General features: G+C 39.8%; 1 protein-coding gene across 1 annotated transcript in view; it reads left to right on the top strand.

The window, feature by feature from the left end:
• Positions 1 to 13,369, top strand: part of pdgfd (platelet derived growth factor d) — an 85,997-nt gene that overhangs the window by 48,109 nt on the left and 24,519 nt on the right. Inside the window, exons 3-4 of the mRNA XM_046074176.1 lie at positions 5,663 to 5,873; positions 7,603 to 7,780. Coding sequence (XP_045930132.1) covers positions 5,663 to 5,873; positions 7,603 to 7,780 — 389 coding nt within the window. The remainder of the gene's footprint in view (positions 1 to 5,662; positions 5,874 to 7,602; positions 7,781 to 13,369) is intronic.

The following is a 13,369-nucleotide window of genomic DNA, read 5'->3' as shown; positions in this document are numbered from 1 at the left end:
GGGGGGGCCCCCCCCCCCCCCCCCCCCCGCCTACTTAATTGGCTCATCCATTGCTAAAGGAAAACCTAAGCTTTTGCTTATTATGAACTTTAATATTCCATACATCCTCTAGAATTAAAAAGCTTGTTTCAGCCTCTGTCTGAACAAGCTGTAGATGCTCCTGTCTCTTTAAGCCCCCCCACCTCAAAGCCCACTATCTTCTGATTGGCCAAGACCTGAAGCATGTTACTAGGCTGAAGTTGCTGGCCGGAACAGGCAGACTGAGCCTTGCCTGTCATTAATGTGGTAGCACATGACCATATATGGAACACTGGCTCTGTCTGGCTCGGTATTAGGTAGAACGGAACCGTTGGTAGAAAGAGCAGTTCAAAACAGAACGTTCAGAACAGGAGGAAACCTGAGGTTTTTGCTCACAGTGATTTCTTATGAATGCTTTAACCATGTTTAACATGAACATCCAACATTATAACATTGTAGAAATGTGGAAAAGCATAATAGATCTCCTTTAAAACTAAATTCCTGAGGATTAAAGAGTGATGACCCGACCCCTGTGGTGGGATATGACACAGAAGTCCTAAAATGAACCGACCTTCAATACCAAATCTCACTCCAAACTAAATTGAAAAGTTGGCAGCCCTGTATAGATGTTTATTCAGTCCTTTAACACCTGGCACCTGGTTTCCATCTTCAACAAGGTTTTCTATTTAAAGACACATGTTTGTAGCCCATATAGCTTTTGGAATGTAAAGAAATGCTATTATGTATTTTAACTATTATTTTAATGAAATACCTAAGAAATAATAATTATAAAAAATAATTAAAGACCAAATAGCCTTGAAAAATGCCTAAAGTAAAACAAACAAACAAAAAAGAAAAACAGCTTCAGCTTGATGCAGTGGATACTAAAAGTGTTTTGTTTTTTGTTCTTTTGTTATTTCCCATTATAAGAACCACAGACCAGATGCTGGGACATCCTGCATCAGAGCAGCAGTGAGAGTTACTGTCTACAGAGCAGATTTGCGTAAACAATGGCAATTTCATTTCATGTTAACAGCATTTGGAGTGTAACTGACAAGAAGATTGACTGAACAAGAGAGTGGGCAAGTGAGAGACACAAATTAAAGTGAAACTTTATTTGGTGCTGTTTATGGAGATTTACTGGAAGAACATGCCTTTACGTGCATGGTTAAGATCACTAACAACAGGCTCTTTTTAATAATATATTTCATTCATCCCGTACCTATCCTGCAGTGATAGGTTGGACAGTGACACAAATTGGACAATTAGGTTGGAGTGCTGCCTTTGCTCAGTTGAGGGTGTCTACATCCATGTCAAATAAGCAAGTGTAGCATTTGTAGCCAAATATAAATGAACAAAGTACAGGCTTGGCATCACTAGGGAAGATACCATATCTTTAGGTGTAAAACACATGCTCTGGTGGTTTGAGGTGACTGACATGACTGTTTAGCCATACCTGTGGTTGACTTGCCTGTATGTAAAGGACAATGTTAGTGCTGTATTGTCATAGAAATTGGGGGCTGTGTAAAGACAGTCTATTAGACCTGCAGTATTCATCCAATAAAGATGTAAAAACCCTCAAACACTATTAAAGCTAAAAGTTAGCATAGTCCAATTTAAAGTCCAGTGTGGTGTATTATAGAGCTAAACAAAAAGCCTAGCCCTGATTCCATTTCAGAATTTTAACCTGAAATCAAATCTTTAGACTCTTATACAAAGCAGTGTGACGACATGTAGCTGCCAGTTTCCAGCAGGGTCAAATTCTCTGGCCTGGGTCTCTAACCAATCTCTAAACCTCTCTTCTTATCATTTACATGAATGTGCAATGGTGTCATTGACATCACTGCATGATTTATATAGTAAGGTCAATGGTGTGACTGAGAAACTGCATTCAAAAGAGCCGGGTGCTGCATGAGCAGATGTACAGTACATATTTTCTCATTTTAGTGTTTTTATTCTTCTGAATGCTTTCATTCTCCTTTCTTACACACTCATACTCTGCTCTCTTACACATACACAGAAACACACACACACACACACCTCCGAGCATGGGTGGACACGTTGGCCCAATCCCAATGTCCACACTCACAGACTCACAGACTTTGAGGCGAGTTCCTGGGAAGTCCGTGAGGGCTTAGGGCTGTCCCACTGTCAAATTGTCAAGTGCACGAGGGCTCTCTCGCGGACATTTTGAAGCCTTTTTAACCCTTTTCGTAAGTCTGCATTTCTGCAGACTTTCATCCATAGCGGTATGACATGAAACACGGGGGTTACCAGGAGACACCCGGAAGTGAGAGAAATTTCACGGCACAATTGTCTTTTAACAGAAGAAGAAGAAGAACAGTAAACAAACAAGCATGGACACCAACGCCAATGTTAAAATTGTTGGAATTTTATCTTAACATAGATTTAAGATGGTAACTAGAACACGTGAGGTCAGAGGAATGCAAACACCTTATTACACACTTAGTTTATAACTATTTATTTTAGTTTTTGCTTAGTGATGTTGTTTTGACTAACAATAGTGCATTGATTAATGACAAATGTAGACTGACATTTATCTCTCCTCAACTCTCTAGGACAAGAACCTGCAGTACTTAAAAATCAAGCAAAAACATAAAATAAAAAGTGTCCAACGTGTTTCAGCGTCATCAAGGTAACGTGATAATATGGCAAAGTGCTGTCCTGTTCCTGTTTACAGCATTTTGAGCCCTTGCAGGCTCTTGTACTCAGTCACTTTCCAAGTGACGTCAGTAAAGTCTGTGAGGGTTCAGGGCTTAGGGCTTGGGGGGACATTGGGATTGGGCCGTTAATTCATGTGATAGTATATGCACTTTCATTTATACACTTACAGTACACACATGCACAAACATGCTCACACATACACACACAAAATGAGTGGCAGTAGACTGTTATTGTTGTGCACAATGGATGAAAATGTGGAGAAAATGATAAGCCTACAACTACTGCATGTTTAGCCAATCAGCAACCAAGAAATTTGGGAGGATTTAACCTACATTCCCAGCAAACTTCCCCTGGACAAAGAAATGCAAGAGATGTTGGGTGTGTCTCTTTCCCAGCTGGATAGCTGAGTTTTCAGCGTCCAGGACTAAACAATAAAATCAACATAAAGAGATCAAACCAAATTAAATAGAGACATCTGGAGTTTGGCTTCTACGCCAGTGTTGGCTTTCAGAAGAATTAGTTCACTGCAAGATGGAACTCTCTGTCTGTTGTTGCTTTGCTGCAGTAACAATTTTCCTGTACGTTAACACTACAAGAGCAGAAACAGGAAATACTGAACTCCATGAATATTCTAGAACTGGTTAAAGAAAGTGATATATTCTCTTTCTGCCTGCCCCCTTTAAGGTATGTCAGAGGTCAGGATCGGCTACACAGCAGCAGTTCTTGAAGCTGTAAAGAATTCTTTGTCATTTAATCTTCAGCAGAAGAGTGCTGAAACATTGAGTGTGAACGAACACTCTCACTCTCTCTCTCTCTCTCTCTCTCATATATCATACAAATCATCACTGGCCTGTGTGCACTGAAGTTTGAAGACAATCATGTCTCTTTTGATATACTTGTGTTGCACTGACCACTTCTGTTTACCTGACAGCAAGGATCTTTGCATTGCTGAGAAAAGCTAGGCTCATGATACTTACCCGAATGTCCACACTGTCTCCACACTGACACCCAAGACCAATCAGCGGCAATCTGTGACAACACTGCCTATGAACACTGACTATAGACTTTGATGGGGCACTTTGTGTATCTCAACAAAGGTTTGTGCTAGGCGAAGAGCTTTCACCTACCAAAGTGAAATACATCCATAGTGAGACTCAGGGTCTTGAACAGTTGTTAACAGTGGTTGTTGCTTATTTTTCATTAGTTGTGTATGTTAAAAATAGAGTCCGAGTGTAAAAAAAAATCTGGACATCACCTTAGATCCATGTGTGTGGAAGCCAGTATTGAGTGAAACAAGAGCTACCTATCTATCTTAGAATAAAAGTGCAACTGTTCCATGAGACAGATGAACACAAACATAAATGCTTTCAAAAAGTGGTGCTGTGCATGTGTGAAAATGAAATGCTCCATATACATTGAATTGATTATGGTCACATACACATGAACACAAATTCTCCCATGACCATACACACGCAGAGAGCTCTGTTCCCCAGTGACCTTAGTGGGTGAAAGTTCCTGACACATAAGCACTTTCATGACTGATTGGACCTACACAGTCAGGCTTCTGATCAGCAGAGTGGAAGAATTGCATTACAAACAAACTCTGCACCAACACGCACACACTCACAATAAGAGCAAGAAGAGAGGGAGCGATGGGGTAGGACAGGAGGAGGAATTAAAGGATTGCAGGGAAGAGTTGGAGAAGAAGGCCAAAGCTTCATCATCATCTCCCAGGGGTGCAGGCTGTGGTGCCTCCATTATGCATTCAGCTCTCTTTCTCTCACACAAAAACACACACCCCTCAGAAAATACAGCCCTGTCAGCCTACTTCCGCAACCAGCCTGACCTTAGAGACAGTGTATGAGGATTTTCTTTTAATTTTCAGGAAGTCAGCAATAAAATGATGAGGACACTTAATGAGTTTTGTTGTGCAGTATCAAAATTTCTTTACGATTAATCAGGATTAGACATTCAGTGGGTGGGATTATGACATTCATCAATACTAATGGGCAATTATTATACTTTATACATGACTTTAGAAAGTGTCATCATAGTTTATTTAATTAGTCAATAAAGTAATAAAGCTAATACAAGAGCCCATTACAGATAATAGTTACCAGATTATTCATTTTCTTTTTGAACATGTATTAGGTAGGTAGGTACACTAGATGTTGTCATATATGTCACATGTTTTTGTGGTGAGCTAGTGAAGTAGACAGAGCAGAGAGACAGTCTAGAAGCAGCATATTTGCGGATTTGGCACAGCAATGTAATGACTTTCCCTGTAAAGAAAGACACTGCGCACACCTCTAAGCCTACTCAGAAACCAACATGTTTTACGTGCTTCAGCACATTCAGTACCATACACACTTTTATTTCCTGTGTCAACAATTACAGTACAGTTTTTAGCTCAGACCAGTTTTGGCGAATCTCTAATTTCCCTTTGACCAGTGTTCCTCTCAAATTTTCTGTCAATATTCATGACTGTCAGAGAATGAATCTGAATTTTTTTGTTGACCCCTTGACCTTTTCTAAAACCACTGTCAGGCAAAGTTTTCCACTTTTCCACAAGAAATATCAAAATCTATTGGGTGTGAAAAGGTCAGACTAAGGACAGATATACGCAAACATATCCATAAACGTTCCCAAAAACACATTACGTTCACGATGTCCAGAACCAAAATTGGACACTCACCTTCATAGACTCATGACAGAGGTGAGCCTGCACTTCAGGTGTTTTCTTTTCGTAGTACAAACTCAATCGCTACAAACCACACTAGACAGGACAGTGTTAAAGGAATAGTTCAGCGCTTTGGGAAATACACTTTCTCATCAGGAGTAAGATGAAAAGCTTAAGCGTTTTATATTAAAATTTTGTGTGTGTGTCTATGAACAACCTGCTTTGATTATATTTATCTACAACTGAACTAACTAACTGATTAGTTGTAACCACTAACAGACAGCAATCGCCTCACCACAGACTTGTTCCGCAAAGAGGAAAACGCCACAGTAACGCCATCAGGTGGAGTCATCCACAGCCCACGCTACCCCAACGCTTACCCCCGGAATCTGCTGTTGTCATGGAAACTGCTGTCACCACCAGGGAGTCGCATTCACCTGGAGTTTGATGGACACTTTGGCTTGGAGGAGGCTGAGAATGGAGTATGCAGGTAAAACACAGAAAGTTAGAAAAAAAAGAGATGGAGAAGTCAACAGGCATAAAATGCCTTTAGAACAGCAGACAAAAGGAGAGAATACCTGAATGAGAAAAGGAATATAGCGTTGATGAATTACAGGTGGTTGTAAAGGGGAAAAGTCAGATGAAAGTAACCGATTAAAGAATATGAGAGAAGAGATGATGGAGAGGACTGTTTGGAGTGTCAAAAAAGGAAAGGAAAAGTTTATTGAGTGGAATTCTCAAGTTGAAAAGACAGTAACAGTAAAATATGTGTAAAATGATTTGTTAATGTATGCACATTAGCACACCAACAATAAACTGTGATTGAAAAGATGTGAGAGAAAAGAATGTAAAAAAGTGCAGGGATCACTATGAAGGAGATGGATTGTTAAGGTTTACTTTCTTGGCAAGAAGTATTAGACATATGTCCTTGTGGGCTGAGGGGAGAAAATAGACTTTTTAATCCGCATATGCAACTCAGCTGTCTTTGTAAGCACTTTGCTAAAAAGACAATGGGTAGCAGCAAAGGGGGAAAGGGGGGTTGGAAAGGTAGGAAGAGGAAGAAGGTAGCTTTGCCCAGCTTTTCAAATCGTGTTTGTCACATTGACTATGTGTGTATGGACTCACTAATTGACTGGGGCAATGATTGCTGGAATGTTATTGAAGTTAATCATCATCATATGTTTGATCACTAGAGCTGAAGTATCTTTAGACTCTAAGATTAAGCTAAACTGCGTCACTTAATTGTGTCAAAAGGACCTAAATATAGGCCAATACATTGCTGTTAAAGGAAATCTTTTTTATTACAAGTTGGGTCTCGTGGCCATAATTTTTTATTGGTTATGGTAATAACATATTCACCAAAGTAGTCACTGAGATATGGAAAAGTCTGACAGGGTAAAAAGCAGTAAGACGATCAATAAGCAGTAAGCGTACAAGCAGTAAGACGATCAAAGAGGTTGTAAATAAGGCAACACTTTAGTCAGATATTCTAAACCACCATGAGGTACAGTTTGACATTTTTGCAATTATGGATTATTGGCTTTCTTGCCGAGAGTTAGATGAGAAGATCGATAGCACTAAGGTGGAGCCAGAAGCCAGTTAGCTTAGTTTAGGATAAAAGCTGGAAACAGTCAGAAACAGCTGTCTTTAAAGCTCACCAACTAACACATTATATCTTGATTTTTTAATCCATACCAAAACCAAACTGTAGTGAAGGCTAGCTGTTCCCCTCTGTTTCTAGTCTTTATGCTGAACTACAGGCTCCACCTTCATAGTTAGCATACAGACATGACAGTGATATTGATCTTCTCCTTTAGCTCTTGGCAAGAAAGTGAATTAGCATTTTTCCTAAAATTTCACATTCCAGCCTTAATTTAGTCAAAGAAAACACACCTAAAATGAAGCTAATAACCATTCATTGCACAGGAAAACTGTATGGTAAATATCAGAACTTAGTGAATGTTGTAATTAGCCAAAAACAAAAGGAACACAAAAACAGTAAAAAAGACCTAAGTTTATCACCGCTTTTCCAAAAAGTTATTTCTTCCATATGAGGACAGACACTAAACACAATATATCCAATGATATATTTAAGTTTCAAAGTCTCACCTTTTCTCTTTTCTTAAAATGGGCAGTTTTTATCCTTCATCTTTCCCTCTTCCCTCCCATGCATTAATGCAACTCTCCATCTCTCTATTTGGCTCTGTCTCCCGCTCCAGGTATGACTTTGTTGAAGTGGAGGACCAATCAGAGACCAGCACTATAATTTGGGGTCGCTGGTGTGGGCAGAAGGCACCATCTAGCCTCAACTCAAAAACCAACACTCTCAGAGTCACCTTCAAGTCTGATGATTACTTTGTTGCAAAGCCGGGATTCAAGGTCTACTACTCACTGCTGGTGAGATGTACACTCTCACTCAGACAAACTATACACACTATAACACACACACACACACACACACACACAGCTGGTGATGAATCATGAGCTGTTATTTAGGATACAGCTTAAAGTTTTCATAATTATTATAGAGCAATATTATAGGTAAAATGCTTCTTTCACTTTTTTACCTCCAATTGGCAATAAAAGAGAGCAATGGGATAATGGGGATAGATAAATTGATAGGAGAGGAAGGGAGAGAGGGAGGATCTAGTAACTGTCGGTAAAATGCCACAATGTATTAGCCAACTGTTCTTTTCTCACATGTCCACTCGACAGTAGAGGAGAGATGGAGGGATAGGGGAAGGAGGGCAGGAGGGAGGATGAGAAAGGGTTCTCTTAAAGGCTGTCAAAGGAACAGATAGGGAGATTAGATTTGTCAGGAAGAGGAAAGAAGAAAGAGGGACCCTGATTTGAAGATGTTCTCCCACCCTATCATCAGAGGGGAAAGGGGAAGAGAAAGAGCAGTGGAGAGACAGAGAGGCATTTAAAGATGTTCCTTTGTTTCCTCTTTTATGAGTGCAGAGGACAGAGAGGGGAAGAGACTGCATCACAGACATAGTTGAAGTGGAGGCATCGCTTATTATCTGAGAGAAAAAGTGCTAAAGGGCAAGACAGATATAGGGAGAGAGAAAGATACTGTATTTACATAGATTTACACTTTCATAGTCATTTATATATTACAGCTCCTGTGAAAACATTTACCCTGGCTGCACCCTTGTTGTCAACAAATTCCATGAAAAGACCCAGACCTGTCAATAATGTGTTTATATTAATATAAACATTTTCTACCTTCCCTACCCTGTCTATGGCTACGTTCAGACTGCAGGCCAAAGTGACCAAAATCCAATTTTTTTTGCCCAAATGTGACTCAGATCTGATCTTTTTATAACAGTGTGAACCGGCCAAGTCACATGGAATCTGATCTTTTCCTGTTCGGATTTGGGCCACTTTGGCTACGTTCAGACTGCGGGCCTTAATGCTCAATTCCGAATTTTTTCAGAGGTCCGACTTTTTTGTTTGTTCACATTATTGTTTAAATGTGGCCCATATTAGATCCAGTGTGTACTGTCCACGGCCTGAAAGTGACCCACATGCACAGAAGAATAACACGACGCCACACGTAGCATGCTGTCGTGCAGAAGTAAACAGAGCAACGGAGGTTGGCTTCGGTTAGCTCATACTAACCCTCCCAATTTTCACGGGAGACTCCTGTTTTTGTTTGTCCTCTCACGGGTCACATTTCTCCCGAATTATGACAAGTGTTAGGGTCAACTTTCTTTTCATTTCGGTTTCTGGCGCTGTAACGCATCTGCCACACAACTCCCTACCTTTCTCTCTCCACTATGTCGGCACAGACACAAGTAGCATGCACATAACTCAGAAGAGAGCTTGAGGTCTGGTGGATTTCCGGTGTAAGAAAGGGAATTTTTGAGCACATGATAGCAAGGTAGAGAGAAGAGCCACATGTTTATAATGGCTTTTTGTGGAGCTTTTTCGTACACCGCGGCTCCGTCTGGCAGGGGAACAGCTGCTCTAGAATGATGTCATGGGTGATGTTTGGGTGGGTGATTTGCAGGCTGATCAACATCCCACCCCAACTGTGACCCATGGTTTGACTGTAGTATGTGTATTTAGAGTCAGTGAGCAACGGACTTTCAAAATAATAATAAAAGCTGCAGGATGGTGTAATTCAAAATAAACTACTATACCCATGTTCATTGTAATGAAGTAAAATCAGCCAGTACAATGGTGTGTCTTTTTAGTGTTTCTCATCCTGTATGTAGAAGTTGCAATACCACAATGTAAAACATATTTAGATAATAGTCTTTTAGATACTGATGTATTATCAGCAAAAGTACTCATAATACAAAATGACTACTGTCAAAGTGCTATATATTACACTGTATTATATTATTGAATTATTATTACTTGAATGTCTAAGCAGCATTTTGGTGCTGCAGTTTGTTGAGTTGGAGGTCATTTTAAAATGTACAGGAAAGTAGATTTAGAATTTTCATATGTCAACCCATTCTCACCCCCAACCCGGGGGTGAATGCATGGTCAAGACCCGTCGGCGTCAGTTTGGAACACACTGGGACATCCGAAACACAGTGCGGGGAAACCCTGTAGCGTCACTTTTGTACGATAAAGGTAGTATTTAAAGAGAGTCAGGCGTACGTTGTTTTTTTAACCCAAACCATGATCTTTTTCTAACCCTAACCAAGTACTTTTGGTGCCTAAACCTAACTAAATTGAAACATTTCATAACTTTAACAACGAGACGTTGCAAAATGGGGATGTTTTGCAACTTTAAAGAGGTGGTATTATGCTTTTTGGCTTTTTCCCACTCCTTTATTGAGTTATATCTCTTTTTTGTGCATGTACTAGGTTTGCAAAGTGAAAAAGCCCAAAGTCCAGTCCAAAGGGACTTCCCATCTCCCTTTATCACAGACTGTTCAAGTGTTGTTAACGTTGGCTAACACAGCTAAAGTTATAGTTATAATGCTAACGTTAAACCCGATGTGAAAGCTACTGAGCAAACGTTCAAATTGTTTAGCCAATTTTTATGTAAAATTGAGTTGAAATATGGTGATTTTTGTAGTGGTTTATGGTAAGATGTGGAACAATGATGTTGTGTGATTGTGGATTTGTGAGTAACTTATACCATCTGCTAGGTTACGGTCGCAAGTCTGAAGTGGCTTTGATTTGGATCACACTACCTTGTTTCTTACGACCCACCCTTCTCTGCTTCTGATTGGCTAATTATCCTTTCCTGGGAACTGCGCATGTGCAACTCCCAACAAAGATTTTGTACAAGTAAGATGCATCACTCAAAAGCGGAGCGTACAACACACAGGGTGAAAAGAGGAGCTGCAGCAATGTGCAGTATGAGGAAAAATATGGTGTTTTTTGAAAATTAAACCATGTAAACCTGTTCTGGTACAACCCCTAATTAACATTTTGAACCTGAAAATGAGCATAATACCATCTCTTTAACATTTTATTTTATAAGTCTAACCGGAAGTTGCATATTTATTGTTGCTAACCATTGCTAACTTGACTGCAGGGCACTAAGATTCAAAAAACAAAGCTAAAGGGGTACCCAGGGCGTTGAAAACAACGGCAAGGTGTCTTGACTAAGCATCAATATGTGACGAGTTGGGAGTGAGAATGTGTTGCATATGTATATAAGCATTAGAAGTCACATAGAACATCAAATAACAGCTAAAAATCAGAATAGCTTCTTTAGATATTTTAAAAATAATATCCAGGACACCAGGATTTTCATGAAATGCTTTTTGGCTTTTTCCCTCTCCTTTATTGATTTCTGTAACTTTTTTGTGCATGTAAAAGGTCTGCAAAGTGAAAAAGCCCAAAGTCCACCCCAAAGGGAGTTCCCATCTCCCACAGAAAACTCTGCTCTGAACTGCCTGAAAACAGCTTGTTTGTAGACCATCTGTTTCCCTTTCATCCCTGTGACATCACAGCAAAATGCGCGTCATAACGCTCGCCAAGCGGCTAGTCCGTCAGGTCCTCAAAAACACCGGAGGAAAAACACTGAGCTGCAGCACACACCTCTCCTCTCCCTTCCAAACACTAGCTACTCCAGACAGTCAATGGATAAAGTTGTTACTGTGATGTAGAGACAGAGCTCAGTTATAACTTTATGGATTTAAGATACTTTTGTTACAGATTAATAACTCACCACTCTGAAATTCCAGTCTATGTTGCTAAGGGGATATACAGCTGAACTGAAGCGGTTTACTGGCTGACCGGTTGACCCGCCCTTCTCTGCTTCTGATTGGCTAGCAGTCCTTAACTAGGAATTGCACATGTGCAACTCCCAACAAAAATCATTTAGAGACAAGATGTATCACTCCATAGCTAAAACGAAGCGTTCAACAGACAGGGTGAAAAGAGGAACTGCAGCAATGTGCAGTATGACAAAAAATATATTATATATATTTATAAATTATAAACCATGTAAACCTGTTCTGGTACAACCACTAAATAGGATTTTGAATCTGAAAATGAGTATAATATGATGATATCTTTAAATAAAAAAATAAAATCAAGAATCACAAAAATGCAGATGAACTCAAAGCCCCACACCACATCAAATCCATGTGTCCGAGGTTTCTACGGCAACATGCAGACATAGTACACAGTTTAAGTTCAAGGAATCTCACAGTAATAAACAGTCTGTTTGAGCCCTTAATGACCTCAACCAAAAATACTGTAGTTCCTCAAAATATAACTTCCATATCTATCTCTCTCTCTCTCTCTCTCTCTCTCTCTCTCTCTCTCTCTCTCTCTCTCTCTGACTGTCACTGCTTTTCTCTGTCTTCCTACGCTTCTGACCCTATGTTGTTTCTCCTTTGGTCAAATATTCACAATTTTGTACACTTAAAACAGAACCCAGCTCTTGGGGCTTATCTTATTTGATCCGTTTTACCGTTTTTTTCAAAGAGCTCCTGTGTTTGACAATGGCTATGTTCAAAACGGAAGGCGGTTGCCTCGCTGCCTTGATACCGTAATAGGCAGCTGCCTCAGAATGCATCACTTTCAAGTGAAGGCCGCTCTGTTCACATTAGTTTTGAACAGTCTTCTAGGGCAGCACTTACGGCAACGTGTGGCTATCAGAAGAGATGCTAGCCTTAGCATCAGCTAACTAGCTATTGAAAAGCCAAACAGCTAATAATAATAATAATAATAATCATTATTTGTAGAGCACTTTTCAAAAACAAGTTACAAAGTGCTTTAACAAGTGTAAAGACAATAATACCCAAGAGACAATAATACAAAAACAATACAAGATAAAAGCAAGAAAACATTGAAAAGACTGAAATACAGATAAATATAAAATTAGTAAAATACAATAAAAATAAAAGGGATAAAATAAAATAAAATCAAATAAGATCGGGAAAGGCTCTCCTATAAAAGTATGTTTTAAGAAGGGACTTAAAAGAGTTCACTGACTCAGCCGACCTGATTTCCTCGGGCAGGCTGTTCCAGAGCCTCGGGGCCCTGACAGCAAATGCTCTGTCCCCTTTAGTTTTCAGTCGAGACTCTGGAACAGACAACAGACCTCTGCCCGAGGATCTCAAGGTACGTGCTGGTGCGTATGGGACTAAAAGTTCAGAAATATAACAAGGCGAGAGGCCATGAAGAGCTTTAAAAGTGATCAATAGAATTTTAAAGTCAATTCTAAAACATACTGGGAGCCAGTGTAATGAAGCTAAAATAGGAGTAAAGTGGTCATATTTCTTTGTTCTGGTTAAAAGCCTGGCAGCTGAGTTCTGGACAGTCTGGAGTCGATCAATAGATTTTTGGGTTAAACAGGTGAAAAGGCTGTTGCAATAATCCAGGCGTGATGAGATGAAGGCGTGTAAAATGCTCTCGGTGTCCTTAAAAGTTAACATAGATCGAATTTTTGCTATATTTCTAAGTTGATAAAAACATGATTGAACAAGCTTTGTGGTGTGCTGCTCGAAATTTAAATTACCATCAAACCAAACACCAAGGTTCTTTGCCACAGGCTTAATG

The sequence above is a fragment of the Micropterus dolomieu genome, linkage group LG17 (assembly GCF_021292245.1).
Source record: "Micropterus dolomieu isolate WLL.071019.BEF.003 ecotype Adirondacks linkage group LG17, ASM2129224v1, whole genome shotgun sequence".
Lineage (NCBI taxonomy): Eukaryota > Metazoa > Chordata > Actinopteri > Centrarchiformes > Centrarchidae > Micropterus > Micropterus dolomieu.
This window is presented reverse-complemented; position numbering and strand designations above follow the sequence as displayed.